At 40.6% G+C, this 19141-nt stretch overlaps 1 protein-coding gene across 1 annotated transcript; it reads right to left on the bottom strand.

The window, feature by feature from the left end:
- Positions 1-979: 979 nt before the first annotated feature.
- On the bottom strand, positions 980-17524 carry secisbp2l (SECIS binding protein 2-like). The gene is made up of 18 exons (XM_061740048.1): positions 17361-17524; positions 13536-13747; positions 12230-12557; positions 11987-12125; positions 11412-11632; positions 10649-10673; positions 10380-10492; positions 9835-9945; positions 9605-9715; positions 8181-8348; positions 7572-7713; positions 7221-7396; positions 6917-7049; positions 6661-6823; positions 5172-5392; positions 4587-4741; positions 4192-4411; positions 980-3623 (listed from the first exon to the last, which is right to left on the bottom strand). Exons 1-18 carry the CDS (start codon positions 17379-17381, stop codon positions 2989-2991), a joined length of 3294 nt encoding a protein of 1097 aa, XP_061596032.1. The 5' UTR covers positions 17382-17524; the 3' UTR covers positions 980-2988.
- Between the last annotated feature and the right edge of the window lie 1617 nt (positions 17525-19141).

Genomic DNA, 19141 nt, shown 5'->3' with positions numbered 1-19141 from the left:
ATGGGTTACTCACGCTTAAATGTTTCCACTTAATTTCAGAAAAAGTGATTTTGTCGATCGTACTGCACCATTTGCTCAGACTGTCTTGTTCTATGATTTAGACTACATTGTATAGTCTGCCTAATGAATATATTATTCAAATGACCTGCATGACACATAAAAGGAAGGGGATTAAGTGAATAATTTGCATTTCCGTGTGATTTTGATCAGAGCAATATGCCAGGCGCCAGTGAAAGATTTATGTTACATCCTGTATGTACTCCTGATTAGATTAATATCTTCCTTATATGAATTTCCTAAATTTATATTTTTACTATACAAATATAGTATATATGCATATGTAGACACACCCACACCTGCCTTTCATTAAAAGACAGCTGAGATGGGAAAGGGGGGGTAAAGCAAGAGAGTATAGAGGATAGATGGATGGATTAAATAATAATGCTAATACACCATGAATAACTTTGTCAGTTTATAGATTAATATCTTGAGTATATATGTTGTACACTTATGAAAAATATACATTCAAAGCCTACACAATTACAGAAAACATTGTGGAGCTTATATTTGTGACAGCTCTCCAATCAGTAGGGGTCGTCTTTAAAAAAAAAAAAAAAAAAAAAAGACTTTCAATTTGAAGCAGACTACAGGAGTATTTATATATTCATGTTGTTTAAGTGAAGGATTGACACAAAAAAAATGTTCCCCTAAAACAAATGTCTCAATAAATGACTTAACTGAAAACAGTGAAAAGGTTGTCCATGACTGAAGACACAAGTTATTTGTCTTTGTCTTCTCCCAGTGGACACTCTCTAAAACTGCAATCCACATCTGAAACAGTCATGGTATTTCACTCTTCTATCTCATAACCAGTTGCTAGACTGTTTTTTCACAATGTTTTAGTTAAAATCTAATTTAGAATATTTCTTTATTTTTTCCAAAACCTTTAATATGTTGTCTTTGACATAACTAATCAACCATTAAGATATTTGCATATACATTTCCTGATGATCCATTTAATCTCTTGCTGCAAACTGCGTTCATGTGGAAGGAAATGAACAAGGCTTCACTCCAAATGACTTATTTAAACAATATTTTAATGATGTTAATTATCAGTCCATATAGGTTAGGAGTGATAACATGATTATGAGAAACAGCCTCGACCAATGTTACTAGTGAAGTACAGTCAGAGGGAGACACTTTAAATATCCATATAAAGACAAAGAACAAATGTACTTCATTGAACCGTTATTTTTCCTCTCTTCTGTTGTTCACATTAGTAACAAGATTTTTTTACCAGACCTGTATTTACATAGTGCAAAAAAAAAAAAAAAATCAACACACACACACACACACACACGCTGTCAATAAACATACTTCAAACAGCTGCATGAAAGTCATAGCAACAAAAAGAACACACAGCGTACCTTTAATCAAACCAGAAATACTTTTGTTAACTTGAAGTGTGATCTTCAGACAAACAGACACGTCTCCCACCTCTGGGCTTCACATTGCATCCGGCCCGACATACGGCATCGACCTACTGCATCACTACTGACAGGCTGGAATCCCTGCATGATTCACTATCAAAGAGGATTACAACTGTTAAACTGCTAAAACTATTAGATGTCTCCAACAACAGAATGGTGGTATTTAATACAATGCAAGATCAAAATCTGTTTGTACACTGGTATTTACAAAAGTATGTACTGACGTGTGACAGTACGGTGGGGAACGTCGCAGCTGCGGGGGCTTCACTTCACTGGATGCCTTTATGGAAAATATTCTGCTTACAAAAATTCAGAAGAGCTCGACAATGATTTTTACCCGTTACAAATAACCACAACTCATTTTTGGGGCTTTGTTAAATAGGATTAATACTAGTAAACACCTATTCTCTAGCATCTTTATTTTAATGCTGTAAACGACACACATGGAACTTGTCCCTAAGTTTTGTATCTACTTGTTCACCAAATCACTTGCAAAATGTATTTCTCAATGAAAAAACATCCCGGTGTGAATGACAGAAAAGATGCTTGGAGAGAAAGTGAGACCCCCATACCACTGGAGAACAAACACTGGAGAGAACAAATGAACACGTTTTCCTTATGAAGCACAGACGACATCTGAAGCTGCAGACAAATCCATTCAGGGGAAAAACATCCTCAAATAGTTTTACACAAGTCAAGATCAATATGACAAACCAGAAAATGTTATAGAACCACCTACACAAGGTTATACTCAGAAAGTTTGTTTTTCTTCTTAGAAGTTAAGTTATCTGAATCATCTAAATACAGAATGAGACACTCATTTGGATATTAAAAAAAAAAAAAAAAACACTCTCTGAAGATTGATGTGGGCAGGAGTGGTTTTGGTACAAAAACAGAACCCCTGACACTTAATGAAAGCTAGCAGTTATAAGAAATACACATCTCTCACTGTCCCGTGGAGCAACAAGATGAAAATCAATACATATTTACAAAGCTAAAATTGATTAACAGCAAAATAAATGCAAAGCATGTGCCTGTAAAACAAAAACACACAGAAGTACACAAATACAAGCAGAGCTGTAAACCGTCGGCGCTCTGAATGAAGAAAGACTCCCTCCTTTGTGAGCTACAGACAGCGGCTCTCATCACTTGCTCCTGTAAACGTCTCGCAAAGAGTTCAGCTTAGGAGGAGGGAAATCAAAAGCTTCCCTCTGGATTCAAGTGTTGCAGGTCATGGGCTGAAAAAGTGGGCATCATTTTCTCTGTAGTGTCATGTGAGAGAGCTGTTGGTTATATTCCCTCAAACTGTGTAAGATGATGTTTGGTCTGTGTGTGTCAAGTTGGTCAGTTTATCTGCAGTGTGTGAGTGTCGGTCACATGGTTGTATACCTGAGATAATGCCTGGTGTCAGGGGTTAGAGACGGAGGAGACCCGGGGCTGTGAGAGCAGGAGAAGACAGAGGGAATGGCTGTATGCAAGAGCAGACGGACGAGTAAGTTCAGCCAGTGACTTTCGTAGCCTCAACTTCTTTGTCCTCCGTTTTCGTCTCTGTGATTTCTGCAGATTCAAGCTCTTCCTCTTCCTCACTCTGCTTTCTGTCTTCTTCTTCTTCCTCCTCTTCTTCTTCTTCTTCCTCCTCCTCTTCCTCCTCCTCTTCTGTACTTTCCTGGCTTTTTCCCAAATGCAGGTTCTCAAGGGTTTTAGATACCCAGGATTCGATGCGACTACTCAGGGTAGGCACCTCCACAGATATGGGTTCAGGGGTGTAGTCCTCCTCCTCCTCGTCCTCCTCCTCAGCTTCTTCCAACATTCCTGGGACCAGGGTGGAGGTGGTGGAAGTGATGGAGGAGTTCAGTGGTCCTCTGCAGCTCCCATCCAACGAGCCCGTCTCTGTACTCTGTTGAGAGGCCAGCTCCAGCCGGTCGTCAACTCTGACCTCGTCTCTGTCACCGCTACCCTGTGTTGGAGCTCCCATTCTGAGCGGAGGAGCAGTGGAGTTGGCCAGGACGGTGGTGGTTGCGGTTGCCGGGGCCTCACCGTCTTTCTGGGTTGTAGGAGGTGCCGGGCGACTCGGCTCAGTCTCTACAGTCTCCGGGGCATCTGAAGACTCCATCATACTCCTCCAATTGGTCTCTGCAGAAAAAGATGCAAATAATATGATGAAAACTTTCCCAGTTCAGAATTAGTGCAACTAACAAAAGTACATTTATGTCAATTCAAACAAATAGTTTCACCTTGAAAACAAGTGGTCTCTATAAAGGTGTCAGTGTAAAATAATCTAAAATACAACATCTTGAAAAATAAAACTTAAAGAAATTGTAATTTAATTTAAAACAAAAAGTTAAAAAAAGATGATTGTAATGCAATTGATAAAGTCCATTTATAATGCACGGCTTTCATATTAAAAAAAAAAAAAAACACTAAAACTTGACTTAGGGACCCTACAGATTGCTTAAAATGTAGTGATACGTTTAAGAAGCAAAACACAGTTTGTTCTACAGTCTAACCTCTCCATGATTTTATTAGGCATAAACTCGAAATTGCACAATTTTGTGTAAACTCGGTCTATAAATTGAGAACCAACACTAAAACTTGCTAAACACAATTCAACATTAGTTCTCCACAATAGTAAAATGTGCCTTTCTTCCATGGCAGATTTAAAATAAAACATGTGCCTTAGATGAAAAACTAGTAAACTCACCATACTCCTTTTCATTGACCTCTGAGATGGGCTCAGAGAAAATGGAGCAAAAGGAGATGGCTGAAGCAGCAGAGTGGTTGCGGGAATGGCCCATGTGGTGTGGGACCTTCTTGTCATTTTTCAGGGCCTCCTCTGCCTGCTCCTGCTCCAGAGCTGACACCATATCCTTGTAGGCCTTCCTCGCCTCTTCTGTCAGAGACACTAACTGGTTGAAGAGACCCTGAAAAAGGGTACAAAGTTGTTTTTTTTTAATTATTGTCATTATGTTAAAGAAACTTTAGATGATCCTGTGTTTGTAAAGGTATCTGTGTCTGTTCAGATCTACGTTCCATGACCAAGATTTTAATGGCCACTAATATAAATTCAAGAGTTTTAGTAAAATGAGCCTGCCTTACCTCAGCTCCAGAATAGTTGAAAATACCCACAACACTAACAGGCACCAGCTTGTTGACGCAGCGTCCAAGAGCTTTTCTGCCCAAGGCGAACACAAACGGGATCTCCTGCTCCCTCGCCATGGCAATCACATTATATAAAGCTTCATCTAAACCACCTGTAACACACAGGACGATGAATGACTCAAGTGAATCAAATGTAAGAAAATAAAAAGGAACAAAAGATTAGAAAAATACAAAACAAGAAAAAAAAGAAAGAGGAAGCTATTTTGGTAATATGCAAGCTGGGCAGGCAGCTGCATAAGTAAGCATCAATATGAGGAACTAATAAACTTGGCTTCGCACATATAGAAGTACAAAAATGGTTGTTTAAAAAAAAAATACCCTTAGAAAGATCTTCTTTGTTGAAAACAGATTAGTTAAGGACCAATTGAAGAAGCAAAGCTACTGTTTATGAACTTAAACAGTAAAAGAGAAGTGGTGTGATGCTCCACTGAAACTGGAAGGCTGCAGATTTGGGTCACAGCTTTCTTCATCACTAGAGGTGAATTTAAACAATAAAATACAACACACATTGTGAACACTTACCTTTGGCCTGAATCTTCTCACAGTTGGGAGAAATGATGACGCACTTTATCTTGTGCAGCTTCATGTGCTTGGTGACTTCTCTGAGACCCATCACCAGTCGACGTTTGGATTTGGCCTTGCTGGGATCCTTCTGGTAAACCCGCTCCTGGAAGCGGACCAGTTCCTGTAACAGCAGAGTCACGCTCTCGTCGATTTCCTTGCTAAGCACTTGGTTACAGTACCTGCAGAAGAACAGGGAAAAAAACAAAACAAAACACAGGTTACACGTTTATGTAACAACTGTTTCTACTTAAGCCTTAAGTACCTTGCCATTTGGGGTTTCAAAAAGCTTTTGCTTTTCCTTTGCATTTGCTACTAAAAGCTAATTCTCATCAGCAGTTATAGAGTTAACCTACAATTTGAAAAAATAAATAAATATTTCTCTTCGTGTACTCTATGTAGTCTTTTTTTCTTTTTAAACCCAATCAGCAATTCTTCATTTTTTGTTATTTCTGTTGAATTTAAATTTTAAAATCCATGTGTCATTGAATGCATCAGTAGTACAGTGCCTGAACCTGCTATTACCGTACAAAGAAACTACTTCACACTTTCACATTCTGAATTATATTTGACTGGCAATTTCATTTGTAAATAGTGCGTTTCCTTCATCTGCAGTATGGCCACAACCAGTTGGTGCTGATCCCACAATGTTATTGTGATTCATGTGAACCAGGGTTGTTGAAACATCTCACCGTAGAGGAAAGCTGACATAATACAAGAACCAGTTGTAATGGGGTCAAAAATCAAACCTAATCCCTCTAACCTCTGTCAAACATTAGCTCAGTTAACTCTGATATCCACTGCCAACCCACTCTGTGTTTTGTTTACATTTTTTCAGGCAAATATTAGGAACTGTTGCTCATATGCCCCGTATTTCACTGATGTTCATTCTGTTCTCTCATATTGTAATAACATGGTATGATATGCTTTGGTTACAGTACTTTGTGACAACTCTTTCCTAATCTGGAGCCAGTGGATATGCAATTTTCCCAACAGCTTTTGGTGTGAAATATCCGTCGGAAGGTGTGCTTGTTCTGGTCTAAGAACAAGCTTCCTGTCAGTCCAGACTAAAGGGAGAAGCTTGGCTTCAGAGCCCTTTTGGGGGCTCTAAATGCAAAATCTGTTAGAGAAGAGTAGGCAGGGACAATGGGCCCTCAGCAGCGGGCACAAAGAGACAAAGATGTGTTTGTGACACTTGGCATACATTTTTGCTGAGAAAGGACAATATACTAGACATTTGTGCTATACTCTACAATTCTTTATTGTGCAATTCCTCCCTTAAAACCACCCGTTAGCTCCCAGAGGGCGCTACACAGAACAAAGGCTCTGTGATAGTTGAGTGGGACACATCTTTGCTGTACCAACCATTTTTTTGTCACTGCATTTTTCAGACATTCCAATTCCAGGGATTCCTACAAAAGGTCCATGAGGGGTAAGAGTGAATACTTACTCTCTGAAGCGTCGGCTGTGGATCTTGGTGATGGCATTTGAAGCCATGGGACTGCCAATGCCAGAGCTGGCAGGAGAACCCTGAGAAACTGGGGTGATACTGTATGGAGAGTTCTGACTGGCCGGAGAAAGGGATGCATCACTGGGCACACTCAGACCGTTTTCTGTGGTACAAACAGCAAGTAAGACTAAGTCATAGGTTGAGGGGAATACAAACAAAATGGTACAACAAATGTTCATATTTATTTTGAATTGACCTTCCTGGGAGGCGGGTTGTCGTGTAAGATCATCTGTAAAATGTAGACACTCATCCCCTTGCTCCTCATGACCCACAGAATCTTGCTCCACATTCGGCTTCCCTTTCTTTCCTTCTCGTTCCTTCAAAATAATCTATAAAAACCCAGAAAAAAATAAAGATGAGGCTACTTAAAACAAATGAAATACATGGCCCTGTGCTTTTAAACACTTTTTTTTGTTATATTGCTATGTCAAGCTTCTATAAAAAGAGCTGAAGAAGAGTTCTAGTATAATAGTTTCATTCAAAATACAATAAAAAGCAACCTTTTTAAGAGCCGTTGGGCGTTTGACTTTGGGGATCTCCCTCTCTTTTCCTCTCTTGACACGGGGCGCAGTAGAATCAAGAGCATTATGTGGGGCTGCGTACGGCTGCTGATGTCCCCTCAACATGGACGGCACACTAGGGGAGCCTGAGCTGTTGAATGGAGTGGTTGTTCCTACTAAAAAGAATATATAAAAAAATAAGACGGTAAATATGGTATGAAGGAAGACTGCATGTCTGGAATGGTGTAAAAAAAAGTGAGATTACCTTTATAATAGTCAAAGTTTAATTGTAGTATCTTTTTGATTTATCATATAAGCTGTGTGTTAATAGATGCCCTAGTTCATAAGTACCTGTTAAAGACAGCGGCTTGGTGTTGTTGAGTTGTCTGGCCTTCATAGCCTGCTGCTGTTTTTCCAAAGCTGCCAGCATGTCTCCTAGGTCCAGCTCGACAGAGGTCTTACTCTTCTTCCCCGCTGCTTTGGTGAATGCTTCCTGCCAGGCAAAGATTCGAAAAAGACAATTTTCCTCACTCTGTGCGCTTAGTAATATCAGAAAAAGTAAAAACCCTCAGCTAAACATAGAATATACTCTGCATTTCTCCAAACACTGCAAAGAAAACAATCCTTAAAAACGTAAACCCTACATTTATCATTGGACTAAACTTCTGGTTGAATGAATGACAATAGAGAGGACTAACAGCTCCTATGTGAGAATTATATCTGCTTTTTAATACACCTGGAACCCATTCTTGAAAAGGAGAAAAAAAAAAAAAATTCAACATAATCATGTCACTTTACTGGCGCTATATAAGTTTGAAAATGTGTTATTCAGCGATTGGTTCGGTCTTGAACAGTTCTGTGACATTATAGACCCAAACCAAATTAAAATGATCTGGGCGACAAAAGAGCTAAATAAAACTGAAGACCGCAGTGGTGAAGGCAAGAGCGTTATGTCAATACCTGTAATTTTTTCTGCTCCATGCTAATTTCAGAGTACTCCTGTGCAGTGGCCAGTGCAGCAGCCAGAGCCTTCTTCCTCTGGCTCTTGGCCCTCTTGGGAACAGAGGTAGTAATTGGAATGGGTGTCTGCACTATGTTGATTGGAGAGTTCTCTGGCAGGTTATCCAGCTGTAATGCATTAAAACATCCATTAGTATCTTAGCAGGGATGTAAAGATGAACCTGCATAACCTCTGGGTTCACTGGGTCCAGCTGGATTCATGCTACGATTAGGGAAGACAAGGATTGTGAAATCCAACAGACATGACACATTTCACAACCAACTCCGCTAAAAATGTGATGACTACCATGAAACAATGACAGTAGCAGAGATGCGAACCAGGCCAGAACCTAAAAACCACGTGAAGGTCTTGCACCTTGATACTTTTAAGTATAACAGCAGGGAGTGAAAGGTGTAGAAATTCATTTCACGAGATACTATAGTAATATTTGACTGTATCCAACTGAATGTTTTTGTGTGTGTTGATGATCTGTAACTATGTAGTCAAACCTTCTTTGTTTTTGTTTATAGTATTCGTCTTGTTGCTTTTGTTTTTTGATTTTTTGTAATTACTGTTTTACTTCCTAAATTGAGGGGAGGTCCGTTGCATAAGCCTGTTGGCTTTTTGACCTCTCCTGTCACATTTGTTTTACTATTTTGATTGCAAGTGTTAATTTTATTGTGTGCAAACTAATAAAATAAAAAAATAAATAAAAATAAAAATTTGACTTGTACAACTGAGCAGATAAATTGCTGTGCTTCTGACATGCAGTTACGAGAAGCCGTGTGAAGGATGTTACAAAACCTCATTACTGACAAGACACTTCAGAGGGAAAGCCGGGGAATCTTAGTGAGAGTTAATGATTCCCCCTCAATGATGATGCCGCCACTCCAACCCCCCACCCAGCACTTGAGTTGATACACATCATCAACTGAAGATGATGATGTGCATTGAGACTTAACCCAAAACAAAAAAAAATATTACTTTAACCGTGCTCCAGGCGTTGCGGGAAAGAGCATATTCATGTTACATCCGGCCATGATGGAATGAGACACTGACAGAAGGAAACAGTCAGTACAATTAATCCCACTTCAAACTTTCTCTTAACACTGAACCGTCACTTATATTATGTGACTTGTCATTTACTACATGACTGGCCAAAGAGTTATCCTACAGGTCACTGCTCACTTATGTTAGGGTGGAAAATGAATCATTTCTGGTGCTCAGAATAAGAATGAGGTTGTAGAACGTATTGAATTGCTGTATACATATTTTAATGCAAAGTTTGTGTGTGAGATAGCGCTTTGTAGCTAGATGGGTATCAAACTGTCTGGGAAAAAAAAAGGTTGCTTGCATTTCCTTAATCACACAAACATTTCTTTACCAGGTTTTTGGCCAGTTTAGGTTGTATGTGTGTCTGAGGGGAAGCAGATTCTGCTTTGTTGCTCCGCTGGACAGACCCTCCAGTAGCCAAATCTGGGAACTCATCTTCATCCTAGCAATCATGCAAAAAAACATTTTTAGTGCCAAATAAATATGCTAGATGAATGAGTAACTGTAAATTGCTGCATTGAGAACTGATTACACTGACATTCGCAGTACACCTAATTTTACCTTGAAGTAGAGGGGCTCTGGAGTGAGATCGCTGCCAGTGATAGCTGCTGGTTGTACCCTTTGTTCGGACTGCGTGGATGGCATACGTCCCAGGTAGCCACTGTGGAAATCCTGAAAACCAGACACATATAGTAAACACACATATCGAGTGTTGTGTATTTGTGCACTGTTTAGTGACGGGAGCATGCAAGAAAAGAGAACCAGAGCAAACATAGCTCCTCGCAAACATATTAGCACAACACAACACAAATGATTCATGTAGCTGTGGAAGTTGAGGCATATTTCTATAATTTCTAAAAACCTTAAGATATTTATGTGAATTTGCATCTTCGATTTGTCCTGAGTATTCACATGTGAACTAAAATCGGATATTCTGCAAGTCAATCCTCATTTGTTTTAGTAAGATTTACTGCAGCTAAAGAGTGGGGCCTTCACATTTCAATTCATTTGATTTCATTTTTTTCCACTAACATTAAAACCATAATTGTTCAGCAGACATTCAGCAGGCTTTTGCTTTGTGACTGCAGCTGCAGTGCCCACCTCACCTGTGAGAAGTTTCTCTGTTCAGGGTTCTTCCTCTGATCCATTCGGTGGAACTGTCCATTTCTGTCCACCCAACTCTTTGGCGTAGCCTGATTTGCTACATTTACCCAGTTTCCTATTTAAAAAAAAAAGGGGGGAAAATGACAATTCTAAGGTTAAAGAGAAAGCTCCCTGGTTTAGAATTATCTTAAAAATACACAATATGACTATGAATAAATTATGTGTAGTAATATTTCAAGATTCTTTCAAAAACATGTTGTATGAACCTCACCTGTGATTACACCTGTTTCCACTCCCTGTTGTGAAACACAAAAAGAAAAAGAAAAAATAGTGAAGATCCCTGCATATAAGACTGTCATGGAGGGCAAAGGTAATTTTGACCACATCACACATTTCTCCAATAAGTTGCAGTGTACAGAATTATTTGATATTATTTGTCCTAGTTTTTACTAGGACTTGACCTAAACAAAAAGTCCAAGGAACTGATAAGACTCTGAAAGCAACAGAGTTGACCCAGCTCTTTGTGGAGATGTCATCAAGTGCCTTCACACACATACATACCTCATCAGACCTAAAAAGGTATGACCCTCTTTTTTCATTTTGTTAGAAAAAAATTAAAATTAAATTAAAAATAAATAAAAATGATCCACTGGGATCACCACCTGTCTGAAATACAATTATTTTATCTTTATTTCACCTTTTTACAAGACACCACATTGCCCCTGTTACAACTTTTTGGGGGGGGGGGTATGTTTCAGGCCTGAAACACAAAATTGAAACTGAATTGAGATTAAAAATATGAAATGTTTTGGTTTCCTACTTTTTGCAAAGAAATACCATTCAAAGGAAACGTAAAAAACACAGCTTTTCATCCAAAATAATCAGCCCAACTTTTTCCTCACATAGGTCTGTAAATGCATTTCATGATACTGCCATGGGGTTTCCAGTGCTACATGTACTGCTCTAGACTAGTTTTTTACATTTCACTACTCAGTCTGTTAGATTCTGGTGTTGATGGTGAAAACCCAACGTACCATGGTTGCTCCTGTGTTCTCTGTTGTTCGCTGTGTCCCGCCAGCCACCTGGTTGTGTTTAGGACTGCAGTAGCCACTATCACTGTCTATATCTGCCTCGCTGGCACCCTGCTCGTAGCCCTCAGCTGGATGGGAAGCCCGTCGTCTCTTTGTTCGGTTTTTCCACAGCAATGGACTAACGCACTCAGTCGCACATCGACCAGACACTTCACCTGGGAAGTCTTGGGAACAAGGGGAGTGTAAACTTAGACTTAGACTTCATTCAGTATCTAGAAAAATAAAAGTACTGCTTATTTGAAAAAACAAACATTGCACTGAGATATCAGTGGAGACGCGAACAACAAAGTTGGACCTACTCTACTCACTATGACATTTCTTATGCAAGACATTTTAGGTCAAAGTTTTCCAACAAGAGTGACATCACTGCTGATAATGTCAGCTCTACATGTGTTACCGCTCAAACTGGAATCTCAGCATTCCATTTCCTTTAAAAAGGTTGAGCACAAATATTGTCAACTTGCTGGACCAAACACTTGCAAAACTTAAATGTGTAATAATTTCTGCTGTAGTCTTACCCGTCTGCTGTGCTGCATCCACCAACATCACAGTCTTGGCCCTACCATCGGGTCCTAAGGTGCACACCTCCTTCTGCACAGCTACACTTCTGGTTGGAGGTCGACGACACCTCGGAGGTTGACAAATACCCAAATGTGGCTGTAGGAGAAGGAAAGGACGCAATCACAAAACATACTGAGAATGTGGACATACAGCTAAATTCAGTATAACAGAATCATGAAAAAAGTACTAATTTTCTGCACCTTTGGTAGAACATTAGATCGGACAATGCCTCTCCCCCTCTGACTGGCCATTCCATATGCTGGCCCAAGTGGTAGAGGTCTTTCACTGACCTCCGCTGAAACTGGATTGACTACTCCTGCTTGGACTGGCCCTGCATAAGTACCAGGGAAGGGCTGGTAAAAGCCCATCACCGGTGGGCAAGGAGCAGGCATAATCTGGTAGTAAGCGTAGTCATTAGACACGGGAGGCTGGGGGGACGACAAGATGGGGTAGGCCAGGTACGGACCACCAGGGGTTGGGTTAGGCTGCTGCCAGCGCAGCTCCCCTCCATTGTACATAGGATGTTGCCTATGAAGAAGAGAAGATTACCTGGTTGAATTGGGTTTTTTTATTGGAAAATATTACCTAATGAAAATACTGTATCACTGTAGTCTTTGGACTTGGTTTCCACTTTTTTAAAACTGTTTTAGTAATACTTTCCTTAATGCGATTCCATTTTAGTGAAAAAAAAAAAATTTTCCATCGCCCAACAATATCTTTATTTTCTACAGATTTTAACATACATAAGCGATGGAACATAATGTTCCTGTTCCTAACCATAAAGAACATACCAGCCCCACCACAAAACACGTGAAAAGAAAAACAAATTAACATGAGACCAGCAAAAAATATTCAAATTCTTTTACAAGAGTGGTTAACAGCTGTGAAGCTGGAGGAGTGTTTCTCATAGTTGGTTTGTTATGGGTTTGTACACCAATGCTGATAAAGATCCAGATGACATTTTCACAGCCAACCTACTATAGTGGGCATTTCCTTGCATTCAAATAGTGGGGAAGGAAACAAAGGAACGGATATGCGCAGGATACAGCAGATCAGTGTGGAGAAAGGACAAACCGCTGGAAACACACAGTATGTTGTGGTTTCATGTAGACTTTAAAACTAAGGACATCTCCATTCATAATTAAGCAGTCTTACAGTACTAAGTAACCTCATGGTTCAAAGAACAGATCTATATCTTTTGTATAAAACATAATATCAAGATCACAATGTTCTCTTTTTATAAATTTAACAGTGAAGTAAACGACTGTTGGACAGTGGTGAATACTGCAGAAGAAAGCTGATTGTTCTTGGTCCGTTCAAGTCACATCACCTGATAAAGCTTAAAGGAATAGTACATCTCAAAGTCAAAATTACAGGTGTAATATATAATGATCATGAACCAGAACTACTGGTGCACTGAGCTTCTAGTTAAATAGGGTTCCATTCAATTGAATGGGAGAGTATGTTGAAACTTGACTGGTGATCTATGCACTGACAAGGAAGTACCTGTTGGGTTGGTTCTCCTGAACGAAAGGGTAGCAGGTGATGAGGTAGCTGGGTATGGGTGTGGTTTCCACCCCCCCACTGACTCCTCCTATACCTCCACCGCCCCCTCCACTGCCACCGGGCTCTCCAGAGAGACTCATGCCGATTAGGGGTCCTTCAAGACCTTTCCTCTGTGGGATGAATGGTTCAACTTCAGGTGAAAGCTTTACATCCTGCAAAGACACAAATGAGCAGCCGTTAATGTCCCAATGGAAGATGACTACTGGCTACAAAATGCATCTACGAGTGAGAGGGATCTGGCTCTTAAGGACAGACACCTTGATTTACAAAAGAGACAGCACATCCATAGCTTGTTTTAGATGAAGGACACAATATGCATTTTTGATATCTAACTAATAGTAGAACTTTATTTATTGTATCGATATTGTCACGCCTATCGAGTGAGTAGATGTGGAGGGGAAACAAGATTTAAAAACTGTCAGGACATTTTAACTTGCCTTTACTGGTTGAATATATTCCAGTATTTAAAATGTTAAACCTTAATCGAATAACTGTTGCGTAACAATGCATCACTGATCAACCTTTGATATTTTACATAGTCATTCCAGTTGAAAATAATTTCCTCATACTGGTTTAGTTAGAATATAGCCTTGATAATGTACAACTATAAAAAAGTGATAAAAGGAAACTTGTTTTACTTCAGAACACATATCTTATTAATGCATAACTGCCAGGGGTTCTAAACAAAGTAAACAACATATAAAAAAAGAAAATAGGCCTCGAACAATTTCAGTCAATTCAATGTGTCATGTGATAGGGAATCTTTATCCACTGTTTGTAGTAATGAAGACTTTGTACCGATCTGTTGTGGTGAAGAGAGAGCTGAGCCAAAAGGCAAGGTTTCCTGTTTACTGCCCAGTCTGTTCTTACCCTCACCTATGGTCACCGACTGTAGGTAGTAATGACTGGAAGAACAAGATCACAGGTACAAGCAGCTGAAAGGACTTAGGATGCCTTAATGAGAAGGTGTTTTTGGCAAGTCCAACTGGGATGAGGTCGCAGGACAGACCCAGGAAACGCTGGAGAGATTATACCTCAAGACACTAGCCATTGCGTTTTGATGCAGATCAAAATATAGCTTTAGTTTTTAGTAGGGTGTATTCTTTAAGCACCACAGCTGTTTTAAGTACCAATTTAAAAAAAATACTATGTGAATACTATGTATAAAAATACAACAAAAAAAAAGACTTCAAAGTACTTAGAAGAAAACTTACATAGGAATGTTCTTCACTTTATACTACACACATTTGCCATTCTGGCAACACCCATGTCAAAGACGTATAAAAAAAATAATACATGTTGGAGCTTACATAAATGCAAAAAAAAAAAGAAGTAAAAGTAACGCTAAAGTGGAAAAAGTAAAATAAGAAATCAGTAATGCTCCTTTTACTCGGTAAAATGTGTAAGATAATTGCAAATTCTTCAAACTAACAAATAATCCATCTTCCATTCTAATCCTCTGTTCTTCTTATTCATATTTGTGAACATCATTTACACCTCAGTGATTTTTGCTTTAAATGATGGTGCCATGTATCTAATTCTGATCTGTTGTTTTACAGAGGATAAGGAGAGGTGACAGGGTTCAGTGCACAAAGACCACCCCTCTCTCTGTAAAAGTGGCTTGTGTGCATGAATAGAGTATCAGTGCAGCCAGTGGATGTCACAGCCAGCTATTGTCTCTTCCTGCTACTGTTTTGGAGGGTTTTTTCTCACTATCCCTTAGGTGATCTCAAGATATCATCCTGTCTAATCAAGACACAGAAAATGGAGCCTGCTTTAACAGTTACGAGGGAATCAAAGTACAGCCACTAAATTATATTTTTGGAATTAACAAAATCCAATAGAGTGACAGCAGTCTCCAAAGCCAGACTGATATGGCAACGGGGTTCAGCTGTGCACTACCTGTACAATATAACAATGTAGCTCACAGGGGTGTTATAGGATTAAGTTTGAGAGGATAAACCGGGGTCAGTTCTACAGGATAAGCTAATTATCCATCAAGTCATAATATGGATGCCTTGTGTTCCTTCATCTTGAGTCTTGAATTCTGGAAAGTGGTGGAGAGGTTTCATTTCTCGATTCAACCATGCATGCCTTTGTGTGTCTTTGTGTTGGTGGGAGGGAGACTGAGAATAGCTGTGACTGTGAAAAAGGCAATGAGGTCAGACCCAGATGTGCATCCGTTGGGGATGATAGAACTTGGCTGAATCGACTGGGATCTACTGATCTCACAAGCCTCTGTTTGTGCAAGCATTTATTCTCACACCAGTTGCTTTTGCATGCTAGTGTACAGTATCTGATTCTGTACTGAAAGCAGAGTGTGCCGTGTGTAGACAGCAGAGCATCTGCATTGAAGGTTTTAGAAGTTTGCACACTCTAGACAGAAATACATCCTACTAGGGCTGGGCTATTTTGGACAAAAATAAAATCCTGATTTTTTTCTCTGAAAACCCGATTTTCGATTTCGATTTTTTTGGTAAAACTACAAAAGACAATGGAATAAATTGTTTCAAATATTTTATCTTTATTTTTAAAGAAAAATAGCAAACAAATTTCCCTATTGGGAATGAAGTGCAATTGAAAGATACTGTAAATCCTCCTTGAGTTTAGTAAAGTGACAACATTTACCATTTTCTTGACCAAACAAAGATGACTAGACAGGAGCTCTGTCTGTAATGCAGCCAGCTGCAAAAAAGTCAAATCGATTTTCCAATTTTACTTTTTTTAACATCGATTGTGATTAATAAATCCGATTTAGATTTAAAATCTATTAATCGCACAGCCCTACATCCTACCATAGCATTGTTACCTTGGTTACCTACGGGTGATTAAGTATAAAATAAAGGACACTACTTACTTAAGGGCTTAACTGGTGTATCTCCTATGTATCTGTTTATGCTCTAGTTTATTTGCTTAGATCATATGACCACAACTTTCTGAGTAATGCTCAGATCATGACTTCCATTTCAAACTGACTTACTTAACATGAATGTCGTCTAACATGCACAACATTAATGGGCCAAAAATGCATTTGATGACCAAATAAATACTATGCCATCAAGCTTTAAGTTATTTTCAATCCGTGGAAGCCGAGATAAAAAGAGATAAATGGTCAAACCAAGACCAAACTTTCTGCAATAGGTGACTGCAGAAGAGGAATTGCAGACATGCAGAAGAACCAGATATTCCGCCTCCTGCCTGACAACATTCATGCATACTTTCCCCCGATGACTACAACATCCTTCAATGTGTTTGAGGGAAAGGCTGCGTCAAAAATAGCTGCTTTTAAAACAACAACAATTAAATTAAAAAGAGCTTCGGCTGAGAAGTGTTAGCGAGATTAGCTCGATGAGGCTAGCATTTAACTAAGCCTTTACTGCACTAATTACCATATTTTATTACATTTTAAATATAAACAGAGACATATCGTGACAAAAAAAAATGACACTCAAAATATATAATAATAATGCATTAGATTAATAGCAAACAGCATTTCACAACAAGGTATCGGTGTTAGCTCGATGGGCTTTTCTGGCCGTCGATAAAACACGAAAAACCACCGCGGGTTTGGGACTAAACCAGAATAATGGACCTTTTTCAGGTGGAATAACAACACAAAGGGGATATTCGTGTCTACAGTCGCAGAACTGCCGCTTTCTTAACGGCAAAAAAACAAGTCAAACAGTCGGTGTCGACGGTGCAAAGTTCCCGTGAATCCGCCTGAAAACAGACACATACACACACACAACAGAGATAAAGATCCACCTTGGTGTCGCCAGCGTCCATGTCAGTCCCGGCTCCGCCGCGGATCCTCGTCCACCTCGGCGGGGACGTCAGGACCAGAGTCCCTGTGGCTGCTCCATGGTGGACGGAGAGCAGTGACGGCAGTGACGGCTGACAGCGACCCTCGGCCCCGCTGCGTCAGCGAGCTGGCCCCGCTCCGCCCTCCCGGAAGTGGGAGTCACCTGGGACGGAGGCCGCGCAGGGACAAAACTCAAACCTGGACCAAACCTGGACCAGACCTCAGAGCTGGACCAGACCTCAGACCTGGACCAGACCTGGACCAAACCTCAGACCTGGACCAAACCTGGACCAAACCTCAGACCTAGACCAAACCTCAAAACCTGGACCAAACCTCAGACCTGGACCAGACCTGGACCAAACCTCAGACCTGGACCAAACCTGGACCAAACCTCAGACCTGGACCAGACCTGGACCAAACCTCAGACCTGGACCAGACCTGGACCAAACCTCAGACCTGGACCAAACCTCAGACCTGGACCAAACGTCAGACCTGGACCAAACCTGGACCAAACCTCGAACCTGGACCAAACCTCAGACCTGGACCAAACCTGGACCAAACCTCAGACCTGGACCAGACCTGGACCAAACCTGGACCAAACCTCAGACCTGGACCAGACCTGGACCAAACCTGGACCAAACCTCAGACCTGGACCAAACCTGGACCAAACCTCAGACCTGGACCGAACCTCAGACCTGGACCAAACCTGGACCAAACCTCAGACCTGGACCAAACCTCAGACCTGGACCAGACCTGGACCAAATCTCAGACCTGGACCAAACCTCAGACCTGGACCAGACCTGGACCAAACCTGGACCAAACCTCAGACCTGGACCAAACCTGGACCGAACCTCAGACCTGGACAAAACCTCAGACCTGGACCAAACCTGGACCAAACCTCAGACCTGGACAAAACCTCAGACCTGGACCAAACCTCAGACCTGGACCAAACCTCAGACCTGGACCAAACCTGGACCAAACCTCAGACCTGGACCAAACCTCAGACCTGGACCAAACCTGGACCAAACCTCAGACCTGGACCAAACCTGGACCAAACCTCAGACCTGGACCAGACCTGGACCAAACCTGGACCGAACCTCAGACCTGGACCAAACCTGGACCGAACCTCAGACCTGGACCAAACCTGGACCAAACCTCAGACCTGGACCAAACCTCAGACCTGGACCAAACCTGGACCAAACCTCAAACCTGGACCAAATCTGGACCAAACCTCAGACCTGGACCAAACCTCAGACCTGGACCAAATCTGGACCAACCCTCAAACCTGGACCAAACCGCAAACCTGGACCAAACCTGGACCAAACCGCAGACCTGGACAAAACCTCAAACCTGGACCAGACCTCATAACCTAGACCAACACACTGGATTAAATAAAACTTTATTTTTATTGAGAAAAGTAAATTCAGACCTTTGTGATGTATGTAAGAAAACAGAAAACCAAACCTCAAACCTGGACCAAACCTCAGACCTGGACCAAACCTCAAACCTAGACCAACACACTGGATTAAATAAAACTTTATTTTTATTGAGAAAAGTAAATTCAGAGCTTTGTGATGTATGTAAGAAAACAGAAAACCAAACCTCAAACCTGGACCAAACCTGGGCCAAACCTCAAACCTGCTCCGGGCCGGCTGGAAAATACAACACGTCACGAAGGCTCAGAAATAACTTTAGAGAAAGGGTTTCAAATCAAGCACACATTTTTGTATGTCTATTTTAAAAA

The sequence above is a fragment of the Cololabis saira genome, chromosome 2 (genome assembly GCF_033807715.1).
Source record: "Cololabis saira isolate AMF1-May2022 chromosome 2, fColSai1.1, whole genome shotgun sequence".
NCBI lineage: Eukaryota > Metazoa > Chordata > Actinopteri > Beloniformes > Belonidae > Cololabis > Cololabis saira.
Note: the sequence above shows the minus strand (reverse complement) of the source record. Positions and strands in the feature narration are given on the sequence as shown.